Here is an 18664-nt window from a genome sequence, read left to right as displayed (position 1 = left end):
CACGGGGTGACGCGTGTTACGTGGTAATTAGTCACTAATTAAAAAAAGCTTCATTCATGAACGTTTAACCTTTAGTTTCAGCGGCCTTATCGTAATTAGTAAATTGAAGCGAGCTTTCCGTACAAGCCATGTCAACTTTTGGATCTGGAAAAATTCGATGACCTGCGCAACTGTGGCACGGCGAATATCGGCGATCAGAGTGCGTGAAACTAAGGTTAAAGCGAGTGCAAAGCTGCGCTCGCTACATTACAGGCATGTAGGTAACTTTGGAGACTTCCAGGCTCGCGAGGTGCAACGAGCCGAGCACATGGCCGAGCAGATGACGCGAGCGCCGGACCAATGGCGAACCGCGCTGGAGTCACGTGGCAGGCGCGGCCAATCGCAGACTCCGGCACGACCTTCAATCATTTGCTTTTTGTGTGCTTGTTTCTGTATGGAGGAGATAGCTCAAGCGGCACATTTGAAGACTGGGAAATGCGCTTTCCAACGCGACCAACATGGCGGCGCTCGGTTGCGCCGTTCCAGCGATATTGTGGCTTCAAAAACGCAGTTTTTTCTCGAATTCCGCGAATTTTTTCGCCACCTTTGCTGATAAATCAAATTTTTTGAAGTGCTTCTACGTGGTTTATCGGGATGATATTTCGCAATCAGATAGAAAAATAGTTACAGAAACTATAAATGTGATCTTCAAAAAATATATCTTTTGGCCATTTCTTGCGATGCGAAAGCCCTTAAGCATTATCGAGGTTCTTATTCTTTCTGCCAGTTCCCGCAGTCAACCAGCAAGAGATGGCTGCTCCCTAGAGGCACAGCAAAATTCTGGTTGTGCCACAGCACAACCTTCATATGAGTAGTGATATGTTATGGAATCCTTAAGCACAGCTGCGCAGCTTCAGTATCCTTGCCTTATTACACAAAGCGAAGTGTGCCAAGCAACAATTAATTCTCACTTTGGCCATTTCCTTACAATGTGGTGCACAATTCTAACAAAAGCGAAAATTACAATGTGGATGGAATGTAAAAAAGGGCTTGTGTACTCAAATTTAGGTGTATGCTAAATAACACCAAGTGGTCACAATTAATCATGGATACTCTATGCTGTCCCTCACAGCCAGCCTAGTAGCTTTGATACATATTACACAAGTTCTCTGAATGGACACAAGCTTACAAGTCTTCCAATGCTAAGTCTTCCTTGACTGCAAAACGAACAGAGAGAAAACACTATGAAAGCACACACATGTGCCAAATTACCACCAGAAAACAAAACTTTTATTAAGCCACATACAGTACAGTACTTTTTTTTTCATAAATTACTTTAATGCTTGACTTCCCATGGACATATTGCAAAAACGCAATAAAAAGGAGATAAAAGGTGGTTTAGGTGCGGATGCAACCCCGCCTGCAAGAAACATTACAAGCAAACCGCCTCACAAAAGCCCCAATGTGTGTGTGTGTGTGTTTTTAGCATGCACTAATTGCACTAGCCCACCATGATGCTGCACAAGATGCTGACAATGAGCCTACACTGTGGTTTCCAGAGGAGGCAACGTACCACCTATTACATGCACCAAATAAAGTGCTTATTTTTGGAGACAAAAAGTAAATGTGAAATCACACAAGTTAAGACAAATGAAAAGCAACAATCAGCCCAGAGGTTGTACGTCCGAGAAATGAACAGAAAAATACATTTTCAAGCCTACACAGTTCCCCTAGCAGCAGAGAAGCCAGGCCTGTTTCGATTGCAACTACACTATTTTTTTTTAAACAGAAGTGCATTCCACTGAAACAATAAAAATAGTACAGCTATTTAACTCTGTAACAATAGCCTCAAAGCACACTTTATATATAAATAATTGTTACATGCTACAAAATAGGAAGAAGGGAAATATATCAGGAGAGGTCATCGCTATTGCAAGCTGCTATGGCAGCTGTTTCAAAGTCAACTGTACCCCCCTCCTGCCTTGCAATGCTCACAGCAGCCATAAAGCAGGTGATATACAAAAAAACAGCAAATGACAACCCTTACCAACCTGAAAACATCACAACAGAGGGCTGAAAAGCATACTCTATTGGCATTGAGTAAATAATTGGGTTAAAAAAACAGACTACTATTCTTTTTTTGGTCCAGATGACGACACAAGATACACACTAAGAAAAAGAAAGTTACTGTGGAGAAAAAAAAAGCACTAAGGGGACTTCCAAGAACGCTTATCACACCAATGCTCTCTCTCTCACAACGGCATTCATACCCCAGATTTGTTTTCATGTCCAAGCTTTGTGTTTAACTGTCTGTGTGTGGCTGTTGTGTGTGTCCACATGTGTCGAGTGCATGTTTCTCTGTTGTGCGCTGCTTGTGTTGGTCATGAAAAAGGCACAACAAACCTCAAGGACGTCACCTGCAGCACTGCATCAAAAATATATACGCACGACTCTCCCATTTCCCTTCTTGCCATCGTTCCATTTTGGGGGAAGGATTATGGGAAGGCCGGTTTGGGAAGGGGCCCAACAACCACTCCAAAAGGAACAACGCAAACAATACGCCAAGAAAAATTAAAATGCAAGAGCATGGACAGATGCTTGGAGACAGGTTTGCAAACAATTTTAAAGTGGCAACTCGCACCTTCCCACAGCTGTCTCGTTGGAAATTAGCAAATGTAATTGGGATGCTTGACAAATACATTGGAAGGCTTCGGTACAAAGAAAGGCCATGAACCCCGCAACAGACAGCTTATGTGACATCTGGTGTGAGCATTCCTTTGGCAATGTATGTACAAGCAGTTGGGAAAAGGAACGAGCCTCGGGAACAGGGGCTACATTAAGAGAGAGAGAGAGAGAGACTCTGCTTCACATAGGAGCAGGTTTGATCTCTTCAACGAGGTTGACGTCGCACTTGATCGGTAGCATCTGCAGGGTGCAGATTTCCTCTGTACCGCAACAGTGGACGCTCCCTCGGCAAAAAATCAAAACCCAGGAGCAAAATGCCGAACAGAGGAAAGAACTCTGGTGAAAGGGCGAGCTTAGAAAAGTCAACGAAAAGCCAAACAGGACTTATGTTTTTACTCTCAGTACAGGACGGCATAAAAGCGAGATGGGTGCAAGAGCACGGCTACGACAGGAGAAAAATTAAGCATGACAAAAGGTTTTGCAGCAGACCAGATGCCACATGGTACTATGGTTTCATAGTCACTTCGATGTCTTTTCAACACCAGAAAACTCAGGCACCCATCATGCATGACAAACCCAGTGATCACCATTTTCTGAACCTACTCTTAATTGGATAGCACACTTCTGTGCAAGAGAGAAATTGCCAAACAGTAACCGAGGTACATAAAGGAAATAAAGAAAACCAGTGCTGCTTCTTCAGACAATACACGTTCAATCCCATCAGTGAAACACACCCGTGTCAATTTCATTTAGCACCTGCCTACGTAGACCGCGGCTGCTGGCGTGCAATAGGTTGTAGAGCACGCCGTGTACAAGAGATGAGTAACTTCCAACCAAAGATCCAAGACCCCATACACAAGTATGTTACAACCATTCAACAGGCTGAAAGGTATGTGATCACTGCTGCCACAGTCACTTTATACCCAAACGATCGCCACATAAAAGAACAGTCAAGTAAAAGACATAATGAGAGAAGAAAATACAGAGCACATTGATGCTCAATGAACTTGCAAGGCTGAGTCATGCAGGTACCTTTCTCATAAAAACAATCCACTGTCTACACACCCAACCCAACCAGCTTTCTTTTTTTTTTTTTCGCTTTCTTTTATTTGCAATTTGCTGAGCATGCGTTATTAAAAGATGAACTATGACATAAATTGACAATCGAAAAAGGTCTTTCAGAAGCTGCAAGTGCATGAAGAACCTTTAATGCAATGTTTAAACCATATCACAACAGTCCCTACCACATAAAAAAAAGAAAAAAAAAGGAAGCAACAATCAAGGCAAAACTAGGCGTATGCACTGAGCAACATTTTTGGTGCATGGTCATGAGTTATCACCAGTTTCACAGGGAGACGAGAGCGAGCATCTGACAAAGAGAGAGAGAGGGAGAATGGGAAGTGCAGATCAGAAAGCAGTTTGATCCTCTAAAGCGCTTTTCATTTTCATTGCTGCCATCTTTGGAAAGAAGCTGCATGCCGTTGGCTGCACTACAAACTGCTGTCTGCTGCTGCTGCTGCTTGGAAAGACAATGTACGCACAACAGATCCCGAAGGATCGAAACCCGAGGGCAAGGTAGGGCGCAAAAACGGAAAACAAAAAGACATAACAGAGAGAACAACGGAGGGAGGAAGTGTGGGTAAACCCTGAAGGAACGTGTGATGCCCCGCAGCACGAGACACCAAACAAGCAAGGCCCAGTGTTGGTCTTCACTGCTTCCTTCCTCCTCTCGCCTTCCTTCTCTCCTCGACCTCTCGTGAGTGCTGGCAGCTGCAGTTGCGTGCACTTCGCGGCTGTGTGTTTTCGTGTATCCATGATCTGCAACAGGGAAAAGCAAGGAAGAGAAGAAAAAGAATGACTTAGCATCACCAGCACATTTGTGTAAAGGCAATAAGTGGGCAATAAAGAAGTGCTCCAACATTCTAAAAGGCAGCACTAGCTGCTAGACCACAGGAAGACAGACAGCCATTTTTACATCATTAAACAAAACCTTTTCCAAATTTGCAAGTGCACTTCTTTACACTGCATGTTTGCTCAGCTAATGGTGGCACATGTAATGGTTCAAATGAAGACAGTGGCTAGCTGCACATGCTGTAGGGCTTGTCTCTTGTGCATGGTTTCATCACATGAGCCACATCTACAGTTCCCACATCATAACATACAATGGTACCCAGGTCAAAGGTCCCCTGGTTTTACGACGACCCAAGTTTTACGATGAATGAGTGTAGTCCCAGCAAAGTCCCCATAGAAGCAATGCATTGAAAACCTCGGTTATCCGACACGATTTTATGGCACCTCTTTCTTAGTGCCGTCTCTCCTAAAGGAGGGGGCCCCCCCTTTGCATGTGGAACGTTTGGCCCTGCTCGAATGGTTCACTCCGGTGCAGTGTTGTTCGTTTCTCTACCCATCCTCCAAGCGGAACTGACGCCACCCGCTCTGCTGAAACTGCCTCTTTTCATCTCCACAATCGCTTTCTCCCTCATTTCTCGTTGGTATTGCCTCTCGTCGCGCTGGAGAAGCGTTTCTCTTTCTAAGTTCCCATTCTCACAGCAGCAGATTGCCAACAAGGTTGTGCCAAGAGGCTTAGGTTTTCACACGTGTGCTTCGTCATGATGCAGTAAAAAGCATTCAGTTAAGAAGTTTTGGGTCGTGTCGAACAATGGCACTGCGTGATGTCCCAAAAGCGAACAGTTCTGTCGCTCAACAAATAAGGTGGATATCATTGAGGGGGTGGAAAAGCCCCCTCAATGATATCCGAAATCTAGCATTGCCCGGGACCTGAAGATACCTGAATTTTTGCTTAATACGGTCCTGGGGAACAAAGCTACAATACTGCAGAAAGCAAACAAGTTTGGGGTCAAATGGCAGGCAGCAAAACAAAGTCTCGAGAAAGTCGTATTTTCGGGGTTCCAATGTGCAAGCAAACTGTGCGTGTACACTCCTTTGGCAAAAGTGACTGCACCACCATGAGCTGGGCAAACTGCCTCGCAAGAAAGCTAGCTTTAAAATGACAAAAAGGGCCTATTGCACTCTTTAACATCCTGAAACTTCACAGTGAGCTATGAGGGACACTGTAGTGCAGGACTATGGATTCATTTCAATCACCTAGGTTTCTTTACAGGCATGACAGTTGGGAATCAAACCCACGGCCTCGTGCTCAGGCACATGACATCATAGCCACTGCAATGGGTGAACAACTTTGTGCGGTCCAGTAGCTAGCACTGCAACTCTGAACGTTTATGCTCAGCCAACTTGCTCAATTTCACACTATCGTAGTAAAGTGCTAGTAATGTTGAATACGATCATTTCGCTTAAATTCAAATGCCTTGAGACCACAAACTTTCAAGTTAACCATGCAAAGTTGGAAGTGTTTAAAATTTACCAAACACAGATAAGCCAAGTCACATTCATGTGAACAGATACACATAAGAAGCATTCTTAAAATTGAGCGAAAGTATGCATAAGATCAATCGAACACGGAAACCTAATGAAAGCTCCACAAAAGAGGTCCATTACCATTAGTTGCTCACATCTTGCAAAATAGTTCTCTATAGCAAACAGCTTCATCCACGCTTGAAATCAGAAGAACGAATTCTGAACGTGTGCCACATTTCTGTCATTAAGTGCTCTATAATACCACTTTTTTTTCTTGAGCCACTGTTGGCCACAGTACAGGTATCCCTCTTGTATTAAAGTGGGAAGCCGTACTGTACAGCTTACATCTGCGCAACCATCAAGACCTGGTGCTGTGGGTCTGGAAGACAGCCAAGGCGCAGGAGCCCTGGACTGAGGGTCCCTCCCCGGAACGGGAGCCCCAGCTCCCCGTGTTGACTTTTTTGTTTTCATTAAAGTTATTTCTCTCTGTCAAGGGATCAAGTATGGTTTGTCTGGAAGCACCATTTAAATTACACTGCTTTAACCCTTTCGCTGTCACGGACGTATCGGTATGTCTTCGCGCTTCCCCCCCACAGTGTCACTGACGTACCGGTACGTTCTTTATCGCGTGTTCAAATTTTTGCGCCTGAGTGCAAAGCTGGCACTCCTGGACTGGCCACGTCATCTGTTGAATCTTTCTACAAGTTAGTATTTTCGCCCCGCACTGTGTTGGCACATGTATTGAAGAGTACGATACGGCTGCCACTCGCCCCTCTCTCTTTGCTGAGCGGCGCGGTGGCTCCGCATTCGCTGGATCATGCGTCGCGCCCGCGTGGTTATGGGTTCAAGGGTTGTTCCGCCATCTCCGCTCGTTTGAAGGTTTTTATTTTTCTTCTGTTGGTGTGTCTGCTACGGCGTGTCAAGTTCAGGCGCACATGCCGTTGCCTCTCCGAAAAGAGTGACTCGATTGCTGCTTTCGCTCTCTCACCGCACCCTCGCTTCCGACTTGCAGCAGTAAACGTAAAGCCCTTTGAACTTTGTTTTAGCCTTTTTCCATTTCCCTCTGTCTTCTTGATCACACAACGTCCCATTTCTCTCCGTTGTGCGGGCGACTGAAAGCGCATCCTCCCTGCGCGCAGTTACTTTCGGATGGCTGAGCGCGCGGGACCTTTGTCTGCTCATTGGAGAGGTGGCTCTTCTGATTCAGAATAAGAGCCGAGCTCAGATTCGAACTCGGGTAGTGTCTCATGCGAGGAAGAGGTGAATTCCACATTGTCAGATTCGGATGTTGAATGGATGTCATAGTCAGGCTGATGATGATGATGATGTTTACTAACAACAGCTGCCGAACACTGAAATGTGCATATTGCATTGACCATGTTATTTGTATACCAATCATAATCAAAAATAAATTGCTATGTTCATTCCCTGTTATGCTCGTCCCCTAAAACCAAGCCGACACTAGGGGTACGTCACGGCCAGAAAGGTCCGACAGTGAAAGGGTTAAGGAGGGGACGGTAGGCACATATAGGACATAAGAGATCTTTGCGATTTTCTTAGATTCCTCTGAACTGAAGATTCTTTTCAGGGACACAGACCTTCAGAAAAAGCTTCTCACCAGGGTCACATTTCTTTATTGCAGGTTTAGATTATTTAGAGCGAGTTATTTCGAGAAAAAAAAACAAGCAAGTAAGTGTTTAGGTGACAATAAAGCAACTAAAGATATAAATAAAATACATGTGCAGTTTAAACATGTTTTTTTGTTGAAAACGTAGATAAAGCAACATAATCATTTTTTTACAAATGTAATCACATTCACACAACCTATATTTAAGTTTTAGACTGGTTTTCCATAGTTAGCCACAAGTGAAGAGTTGAGACGTAGCATACGTCATCACCGCCCTTTACTGTCGTGGCAGAGTCAAACAGTGCCCGACAGCTGGCGCCATGCTGTTTTGCCTAAAACGTGACAACACGGACATAAACCAAGCGAGGACACAGCTGACAGCATTCCAAGACATCACATGGACACAGCATTTCTTGCTGCTTGCAGAAATATCGCTTGTCGTACATAAGTCCATGTGGTAACCCACCTGCTACCTCGTGATCACGTAACATGACAGCAACCAGTGTGCCCGCTTCAATCCGAATTCGCTCTTGCTATTTGCTCTCCTCAATGAAAGCAAGAAATAAACAGTAAAATGAGCCTTCGATTCATTTCATCTCACACTAAGTACATCGCCAAGATTGTCGTGTGAGCACAATCTCGGAGGCTACGGAGTCACAGAAATGCTTTGATTTCTAGCTTTAAGATGGCACCACAGCAATTGCCAGTGGTGACATGGAATGCTTGTACTGGCAATGACGACATATAAAGCTAGACCTAGTGCCCTGTGGTTAAAACGTTGGCTTTGCAACACACTTGAGATTTTTTTATGGGTTTACGATTGTATTGATTCAGACAACACTGAAAGTTTGTCGCTACTTTATTTCGTGATGTTGCACCCATCTATGTAGTTGTCCCACAACAAGATGCAACGGCGTTCTGTTGCTGTCGCTTGAATATTGTGTGCTTCGCAAGCCAGTGTGAGCTCCGTGAGCCAGCAAAACAAGTGCAGCTCTATGCCATAAAGAAACTACCAACCAAAACACGACAGCACGGACAGCGCGGGATTGAACGAAAACTAAACCTTTTGACCACCTGCCGCGTTGTTGCTAATGGTAATGTCAATGAGTTTTTTATTTCTAAGAATCGAATAGAAGTATACAAATAGCATTTTCTTCTCCCTTGTAATCTAATGCAACAATCGTTTTAATATCAGTGGCTGAATACTAGTGACATAATTACAATGAGGAGATATGACACCCTTGGGCTGGTCCTAGAATGTCCCGATAGAGTCTCAAATAGAGCCTTACATTACCTAAATTTCTTGCTTGCTAAAGCTCTCTTCTCAATAATACTGGCGCCTTAGATGTTCTTGAATATTAATCAGTTTAGCTTTACTACACATTTGCCTTTAGTGTCCCTTTAAATCATCCACAATCACATATTATACGAAATTGATTTCTCACAAGTTTACTGCAACCTACATGAACAGAATGCTCGAGTGAAAAAGCTCCAGCTTGTTACAGTGCTAGTATAATGTAAGGGCTTCCTCCACTGGATGCTTTTTTATCTGCTGTTCACGGCCGGTTGATTCTAGTGGTAACATGGTTGGAGTGCTACGCACACCACCAACTAATTGGGAAAAGGAACAGCATTGGAATAGAATGGTTACATTAACCCAGCCCAGAATATGATAAAAATAGGTAACATCTGGTAACATAAGAGAAAGAATTTTGTTTTCGTCTTTTAACCTTCTCAGCAAAGTCAACTCACTATCCGCCATGTGCAAAAGACTTTATTCCTATACTTGTAAATGCATTAAAACAAATGCTTGAAATCTGGACAATCCAAAAAAGGAATGTGTGCAATACCAAATGACCCTTACAATTCCATGACTCCCAACACAGTGTATTTTCGCGCGTGTAACCTGTACCAAAATTTCAGAACATTTAACAGTAAAGTTTGAGTGCAGGTTATATGCGAATTTCGTCTTGAGGTGTGGCTTCACAGCAAAGGTCTACACCACTCAAAGTTTCGCTACCTCCTAGGGAACCCCACCCTCTCCCCACCCCAGAGTGTTGAAGCTTCCTTCTCTTTCCTTCACAGTGGCCCATTCTCCTCCTCTTAACGGGTTAGCATTTTGTGTTTAGTAGTTGACGACTAGTGCACACGGCACCAGAAAACTCTGTTCCTGCAGTGTTCTCTTGGCCTTGCGCTTTGCGATACAGTGAAGTCACATCACTGCTGAAATTTTCAGCTCGGTCGCTTTGCTCTGTTGCCATTGCCAATGTGAAGGCAGCTCCATCCGCACTGCCATCCTCTGTCGTGTGAATGCTAGCTGCGAAGTTATCCGATTCACGTCACATGTCACGTGACTGATTTGTCCACTATCACGTCCACCGTGTGATTCCAGCTTTATCAGCATCGCTGAAAGGGGGGGGGGGGGGGGAGAGGACGGTGTTGCTGGTCGAAGATACAACATGGGTGAGTCGTGCACATGCGAATGCAAACTTTTTTTTGCAAAAATATGAACGATGTATGCAGTTATTTTCCTGGGTTACGCACGTGGATTTCGTTTTTCTTTCTAGGCTGTTGTAATTGTGGGTGCAGGTTATACACGGAAAAATATGGTACACTGGCTCGCCAGACACACCGTGGACTTACATACCTAAGCCTTTTCCGCAGCTGCATTTGGCGGCTGGTAGACCATGCCACCACCTCGGATTGCAGCACCCACAGGGACATGGGGCTGGCCGGCTCGAATTGGCTTGGCTGCACAAAAAAATTGAAAAACACTCAAGGTAACCACAGAAGAAACAGGCCAGCATCAGCTGCAATCAGTCCTGTGACGTGAGCTAAATGTGTGACAGAAGGGAGAACTGTTAGCAGTGGCCCTCAGTTTTAGCTTGCGGAGCATACAGAAACAGCGTGGGAACACAAGTGGTGATTACTGTTATCACCGCAGAGCTCTCTTGTTAGCAGATTGAAGATAAGGTTGTTTACTGACGTTCCTTGAAAAGATCAGTACAACATTCACAGTACAGAGTGTGTGCTATAGTCCAACAGGCATGATTTGACCACAGTATAAGCTGATGCTGCAACATGAGAGGGAGCTGGTGATGTAGATGTGAGGATGACTTGCATTAATAATAAGGGATTACACGGTGCAGCAACATTGAAAGCAATATGTCTGACAGAGGAAGAGATGGCTTTACCATGCCAGTATATCTGCACACATCACCCAGCATAATCCAGCCCATGTGAAAAGGGCCTAGTGGATGCAATTTCCCGCCCACACTTATGCAGAACTCATCAACGTAGTGCAAGGAAGCAGCCAGGTGTAGGGAATCTTTGGAGCATCATTGGAGTAAGGCACGAAGCCAGCACGTGTTTACTGAACAGACATGATGACATCCACAGCCCGCACAGACCACGGATGTTCAGCAGATTGCATTACACGGGAACACTGCCATTGGTGTGGGCAGATTTGCAAGGCAAGTTGCTGATAGGCACACTGAGCCTGCAGCGGGGTGTGGCCTTGTGGCTCTCAAGAACCCTTTCACCAGTAGACTGTGACAGCCAAGCTAATGTGTACATAGTGCACATACTTTGTACTTTGCACAGAGGGGTAAAGGATCCACTGCAACATCAAATAGTCATGTAGTGATGAAATGTGCACGCACAGCCAAGCAGAATCAACACAGCCACTTGCACCCACCTATTTGTGCCATGTGCGTCCTCCTGGCCAGGTTCTTCTGCCTGACAGCCTCCTTGATGCGATCCACCTCATACTGGTAGCTGAAATGTTGCATGCGTGCATAATGTAGCCATGGCACCAATAGTATACAAGATGGCATGAAGGGCAAGCAAGAGATGTTTTCACATTTACAGGGCAAAACAAAGCAACAGCAAACATTTACACGAACCTGACTCCTTCTTATCTTTGAAAGCAAGTAACAGTTTCAAACTGACCACTATATTATCTCTCATCCATGCCTCAGCCATATATATAATTACCCACAATTGGAAGTGACATTTGTTAATGCTTGCTCGCATTGTAACAGATAAAAAAATGTTGCCCATAGCTCGCTTTTGCCTGCAATGTCCATCGCATCTTGAGTTGCTCCTGAAACATATACTGGCTACTCATATGAGTTACCAAGCAGCTGCTTGCTGTGCATGTCTAAGCTCAGCCTAAACATACAGAAATTTCTGCCCAGGGTGTGTACCACACATTTCCACATTTTTCAAATATTGCCAGGTTTTAACCGATGTTCTGGATGGAAATTCCCAAATGGTCCACAACACTTATGTTTCCAAGAAAGGTGACTTGTGCTTTTTACAGCACCTGTGTTGATCAAATATTTGTAAGAGTTACTTTCTACCAGCTGTGATTAGGTTGCACATGGCGTCCATAACTAAATGCTACACTGAACCATGTATCTCACCTGTTCTAGCTACTTGGCCAGATCTAGCATTTTCAAATCCCAGAGACCAGACCGAGCTGCAGATCTTTTTTTCTTTAATTCAGCAGCCTATTTTTTCTATTTTTCCTGTTAGCTGCTAGCCTCCCTATAAATGCATAGATGAATTTTCCTGGCAGAAACCAAGGTGACCTTCCAATTGGCTTTTCCAAACATGCTAAAATATACTGACGATTCAAGTTTTCCGTAATCCACAATAATAATATTGAGTCCTGTGCATATCAGCCAGCAATTATTATTTCTGCTCGGAAATAATAAGAATACCCGAATGTTGACTTACACTGTGCACGGCATCTCCAATTAACCACGAGTGACATCTGTGTTCATACATACCAATGCCACGTCTCAAACAGTGCAATACGTCAAAGATAGTGCTCGTGTGCATCCACTCTATCTGCCGCCTTTGTATTGCACCTGAACGTACAGAAGCGCACTGCATCAAATACGAGCCTAGCACATTCTAAAAAATTTTGTATTTTCCTAGGGAGTGTTGGCAAGGTTTCTCTGAAACGCAGTTGGTCATGCAAGCTGCACCTGCCAGGCAAGTGCTTGAGACCAGCTGTTCTCCAGCTCCGTCATACATGCCGATGTGTGAAGACCTTTAGAAAAGCTGCGCTATATAAGGGGAAGAAAAAAGCAACCAGGCACCCACCGCTTTCTGTCGCGCATGGCACTTTCCTTCGCTTCTTTCAGAGCACTCTCCAGAGCCTTAACTCGCTCCATGGTTGCTCGCAAGCGCTTCTCCAGCTTAGGCAGTTCACAGCGCAAGTCGGCGTTGTCACGCACCAACTGCAACAAAGAGGACCGAGAAGGGAAGTGACCACAATGCGCGAGATTTTAGACAAAGGCACAAGAAAACTCTGCTCCCATGAGAAAAAACTTCTATGACAAGCTTTCCTCACACCTAGCACCCATGTCTCATGTGGCGTGTGCAGTCAAATTGAGAAGTATCAATTGACGACTACAGTTGAACCATGTTACTGCAAACTTCTAGGGACAGGAGATGTTTGTGTGAATTATTCAAAGCCAAAAAGAATGTTGTACAAGACAAAATTACTGTATTTACTCATGTAAAGCCTGCACTTTCCAGATATTTAACAGGGTGCAGGCCTTACACAAGGCAGGCCAATGGCTACTTGCTGAAGCCTCAAACTGCACTATGACTGCTATGCAGAATGTCACAACCACTAGCACTTTGAACTTCATCTTTCAACTGTCAACTTCAACTTTCAACTGTCATCATTGTTTGGTGAGCTTGCCTCATTGGCACTCTCCTAAAGCTAGTTGTCCTCCATGCCATCTATTGCTGTTTGAGATTCCCAAAATGCAACAGGAGACCTGTTGCTGGCCCATCAGAGCATCATATTTGAATTTCTTCCTCACATTACCAATAGCAGGCTTTACATGCCACAGCTGCAGTGTTGGCCATGAGGGAAAAGCTCCAGGTTAACATTTATCACTGGGCATGATCACCTAAGACCATGTATGCAAGTATTCCCGGATTCAGCCGCCACTAAAATTTAACCAATGCATACCTGCAAACCTGTGCCCTTCAAAATTGGTAAAAAAATTCTGTGGATCCAGCGAGGGAGGGTAGCACATATTTTAAGCTTGCCCTGATTGCACATTTTTGTGGGACACATACTCAATTTATTAATGATGATTTACCTTTAGATGTTGTGGGGAGCACACGCGCCCATCTTCCCCCGCGCCGTCGCGTCGAGAGCCGGCATAGACGGGGGAGAGGCGCACTAAGCGACTGCGTGGGGCTAGATCCGGAGCTCGCCTTCAGCCCTAGCCGCACGCAGAGTGGAACCCCCACAATGTAGCACACAAGCAACAGCAATCTTGAAACAGCAGACCTTGACAAGCAATACACTGTTTCTAGATCAAAGCGACTTCTTCAACTTTACTGTTGCTAATTTTTACCTGCTTCTGGAAGTATGTCTGAATAAACTCGCTCACAGCAAGTACTGCTATGCCATCTTCACATCATCAGAAGACCTACAATGGAATGTTCCTATACTGATGAGCGAAACGTTTTCACAAACAGAACTAATTTTTCATGAAACTTCATGCAGCATTCATAAAATAGTAAAATCAGACCAAATTCGTAAACCTTACAGAACAGTTGTGAGAGATGGCAGATATGCCACAGTAACTGAAAATTGAACGAACCTGTGACCTCATATTTCGCAGCAGCAGCATCATCAGCAAATTGGAGCCACTCAGTCACCACGACGAGCATCAACTAAGTTTTTGAACGAGACCCATGGAGAGAAGCGCATCAGAAATGTGCAGCACAAACCTGTTTGTGGACCTTGGTGAGCTGGTCCAAGTTGTTCTCGAGGAAGGCAATCTTCTGCTTCTGGGCTAGGGAGCCGCCACCGCCGGAGTCGTCAGCGTCCTCCCCCTGGTTGGCCTTCTTGACCCGGCTCTGCAGGTCCTGCACGAAGAGCTTGCGCAAGTTGTGCAGCGTCTGCAGCTCTTTGGAGACTGTCTCCTCGAGACCCTTCAGGTCCTGGCGCGCCTGTTCGCGACGTGCGTTGAGGAACTGCAGCTCCTGCAACTTGTGGCTCTTCTCCTGCTCCTCCTGCTTGAGCCGGTCGTACTCCTGCTGCAGCCGCTCCTGTGCCAGCGACAACTTCTGGTTGGTGTCCTTCAGTGCGTCGATGTGGCCGATCTTGTCGGCAATCTCGTCTCGCAGTGAGCTCAGCTGCTTCTGGTGGGCGTCGCGGTGCTTCTCGATCTGCTGCTCGAGGGCCTCCTTCATCTTCTCGGCAGAGTCCTTCTCCTTCTCTTTCTCCCGAGAGGTCATGATGTGCATCTCCTCTGCAACAGAATGTGGCATCAAATGCATAACGCGCACAGGGTACCAACGTTTACAAGCTCTTGTTTGTGGTATTAGTACAGCTGAAACTCAATACAGTAGAGCCTCGATATGCTGAACACGGATACAACAAATTAATGAATACAATAACGTAAACAAAATGTTTCTCATTAAAATACGTTTATATCAAATATTGGATATAACAATGGTATCCTTATGACGGAAGTGGCGGTTATAACGAATTATTGGATACAACGAAATGAACCAAGAATCTGGCTGGCTGCTCTTCAGTGAGTAATTTGTGGTAGCAAAGGCAAAATTGCAAGACCCAAGACTATATAACTTATAGCAAATAGTATATTTGTTTGCTGACAGTTCAATATATATATGTATTCTGGTATCAATAATGACAAATACTCAGCAAAGGCAACTCGAAATGGCCCATTCTGAACTTGCACGCGAGGTTCAGTCGATGGATCCCGCATTTTTGGTTTTGTTATAACAGGGAAATATTTCACTGAATTAAAGCATGGCCAAGCAAATGTTAAATTTAATTATTTATATCTGCATTTGTTATACCCAGTGTGTCAAACCAAAAAAACACTGGTTTGGTGCGGTTTCAACATGCTCCGATCTCATTCCAGTTCAGTTCCAGTTTGGAAAAGTAAAAATTTGAAATGGTTTGCAAACCGTTTCACTCACAACCCTGAATGGGTTCAGCACAGGAAACGTTATCTTGTCCTACGATGGTGATACACTACACAGTGCTACTGGCTTGTCATTATGGCACATATGCAGGTTTTGTCAGGAGGTGGAAGGAATGGGCTCCCTGGACCATGACCACAGTAGAAATTTATGTGGAGGTGTTCCAATAGCGACACTTTCTAACAGAATCGAATATGAATAGTTGAGAAGACTGACTGTTGAATATCGAATCAAATATCGAACACTAACAATCTTTAAAAAGAAGAGTGAAATGAAATGTTTTGTGGTCTCTTCGGCAATAAAGGGCTTGTTTACATTATTTGATACTTATACACCAGATGTCATACAAAACAACCACATCTGATACGCAATAACAATAAAAGTAATGAATAAGAGTAATGCATTTATTAGAGTGCAGTGCTCGTGAAAAGAACTAAAGGCAATACTACGACAGTCATTTACAACTATACTACATAATTTTGAAGGAATCCAAACATGCTGAGATCGGTCAAATAATAAATTGCTTTGTCTAAATAGAGACAGCGAATACATAGGCTGCCTAAGATGAGACATGCTTACTCAATAGTTGGTAACTATTGCACAGCAGAGACCTCCTCCGAGTGTTTACCCAGGAACCTGATTGTCTGCGCAACGACTGTGGTTCTGCTAAACCAGAATCCTTCGGACGAGCCTCCATTTGCATCAACGTTTTTCCCTATAGACTGCAAGGACTGTTGCTGTCCCTTATAGTATTTGAATGAAACTACTATAAGATTTGGGCGTTGAGATGCAGACAACGTGAACAGCAGCCACATGGTTCAGAGCTCGCAGCCCCCCCTCTCTCTTTTTTAAGCGAGAGAATTCCCACATTCACATTGTGTTACATATATTGCAACTCCAAGCAGTACAACTACCAATGAAACAAGCTAGCAATTGACATCTCACTTAGTTTTTTGCATTCTTATTTATTAAATTTTTTTTAAAATGAAAGCATGCGAGGCCCACTGGTATTTCTGAATGACGAGCAAGAACAGTTTGTGATAAATACTGCAGCAGTCTTGCTGCACATGGCATGAAGTCTTGCATTGACTTAAGTACAGACAAGAAAGTCCAACTCATGCATGTTATACCACGGGAAAGATCTGAAAAATGGAAGAGCATTGCAGTCTGCTACGAGGCAGCAAACATACATTAAACCAAGACACGCAACAGAAGGCCCATTTCCCGTGCCGTTAAGTGCCGTTGTTGCAGCGCACCAAGATGGTGAGGACATTCATATTAGCAACCGCAGTGTTATTGTTACAAGAAGATGTACTGATGAACCTGTTGGTTTTCCTATTTTACCTTTTCAAGAACATCGTCACTTTTGCTCTCCTATACTGGGGCGTGACCGGAGACCTTTGATCGATACACATTCTGTTTGGTTGCTGCAATGTCACGAAGTGGGCAGTATGCAAAGTTTGTGAGAACGAAAGGGAGAGAGCAGCCAATCGGCAAGTGGTGAACTCCCTGGAAGTTTACTTGCCTTGTTTGTCATCTGCTTTCAGACAATATACTACAAAATGAAATATTTCTCGTCTTCCAATGAATGATATCCTTGTATTAAAAAATGTACTTTTTTCTTCTCAAGCTTAAACACATTCTCTAATAGTAATATGTATGACTACTACAATTTATAACTATTAGTTTCCTTGCGTGATCCCTAGGTGGTGTCGCACACAGCGAGGAGAAAAAAGAGAAAAGAAATGAAAAGAAACGACAGGAACAGTGGCGCACATTTCAAGAGGCAACAACAACATTCCACTGACTCGCTGGCACCCAATTATGGGGTCGAGTTCGCTGCACAACCAACGCACTGTTGTTTCAGGAAATGAAAGCAACGCTGGAATTCACTTTCTGTCATGTCTTCAAACGCGTTTCGCACCTCCAACCACTCTCCTTCCTCTTCGGGCAATGCCAACGCAACAACCAAAGTTCCTATCACAAGCATCACAAGTATTTTCTCGAATTAAACTATAGATTGGATCCGAATATGCCATTCCGCGGCCCCAGCTGCCGCTTCTATCCAATCCAATCTACCAGACGTACGATGCGAAGCTGGTCTTGTAACAAGCGTATGAAAGCTCCAACTTCACAACTCCTATTGTGTTCGGCTCCTAGCAGACGACGTGCTCGATTTCAAGATGATCAACAGGAGCGTGTCGTCATTTTGATGTCGCCAAAAATGTGGCCGCGCCCCGCGGCTCGCGACATCAGCCAATCACGTGCGCCAGAAACCGAACGAACGCACCGAACAATGATCTGCGATCGCGCCCCTGGTGTGTGCATTTTACTGTTTATCTAGTAATGTTAGCAAACGACGAATAACTGCCAAATTGGTAGTTTAAACAGAAACGGTGATTCTGCGGAATCCTTGGAACAAAGTTTCGACCGTGGGACAGAGCTGGCACGGCCGAGTTCAGAAGTGCAAGCATTTCTGCCTAGATCTGCCTCCATTCTTGCACACAATGCAACTCGCGAGTCGTAACAATCTGCTAGTGAGATATGCCAACTAAAGAAGTAATTATTTTGAAGAATCACTTATCTATTGAGCACCAATATATGCTACTGACCATCCTATATACTGGAACCATCTCATGTTACACTGGTAAACATTATAATTATTTTTTTTCTGAGGTTTGGTTTCAGTTCAGGCGCGTTCTAAAAATATCGGTTCAGTTTCAGATTCAGTCTCAGCTAAATTCCCAGTTTGGGTTTGGTTGACATCTTTGTTGTGTCAAGGTTCCACTGTATAAAATATAACAAAAGGTAAACAAAAGGTATTCTGTGTTGGATGCGACTTCATGACTTCAGGTATGACTGTGCCAAGAGTTGAGGGAAGCCACTTTAAGGCTTCTAATGATGTTTCTCAGTGGGAATTCGCATCCACGCTGTCCTCAAGTGCAACCACAAGTTTAACATGCCCAGTGCAACAATATAGCACAACTATTGACTCTGATT

General features: G+C 44.3%; 1 protein-coding gene across 1 annotated transcript in view; it reads right to left on the bottom strand.

Moving 5' to 3' along the window:
* Positions 1–1247: 1247 nt before the first annotated feature.
* Khc (kinesin heavy chain) overlaps positions 1248–18664 on the bottom strand; it is a 134414-nt gene continuing 116997 nt past the window's right edge. Inside the window, exons 16-20 of the mRNA XM_050187834.2 lie at positions 14438–14961; positions 12782–12918; positions 11364–11443; positions 10314–10417; positions 1248–4482 (exon numbers count right to left, since the gene is read on the bottom strand). Of these exons, the coding sequence (XP_050043791.1) occupies positions 10314–10417; positions 11364–11443; positions 12782–12918; positions 14438–14961 (845 nt within the window). The 3' untranslated portion in view covers positions 1248–4482. The remainder of the gene's footprint in view (positions 4483–10313; positions 10418–11363; positions 11444–12781; positions 12919–14437; positions 14962–18664) is intronic.

Source organism: Dermacentor andersoni, chromosome 2 (genome assembly GCF_023375885.2).
Source record: "Dermacentor andersoni chromosome 2, qqDerAnde1_hic_scaffold, whole genome shotgun sequence".
NCBI classification, from domain to species: domain Eukaryota; kingdom Metazoa; phylum Arthropoda; class Arachnida; order Ixodida; family Ixodidae; genus Dermacentor; species Dermacentor andersoni.
This window is presented reverse-complemented; position numbering and strand designations above follow the sequence as displayed.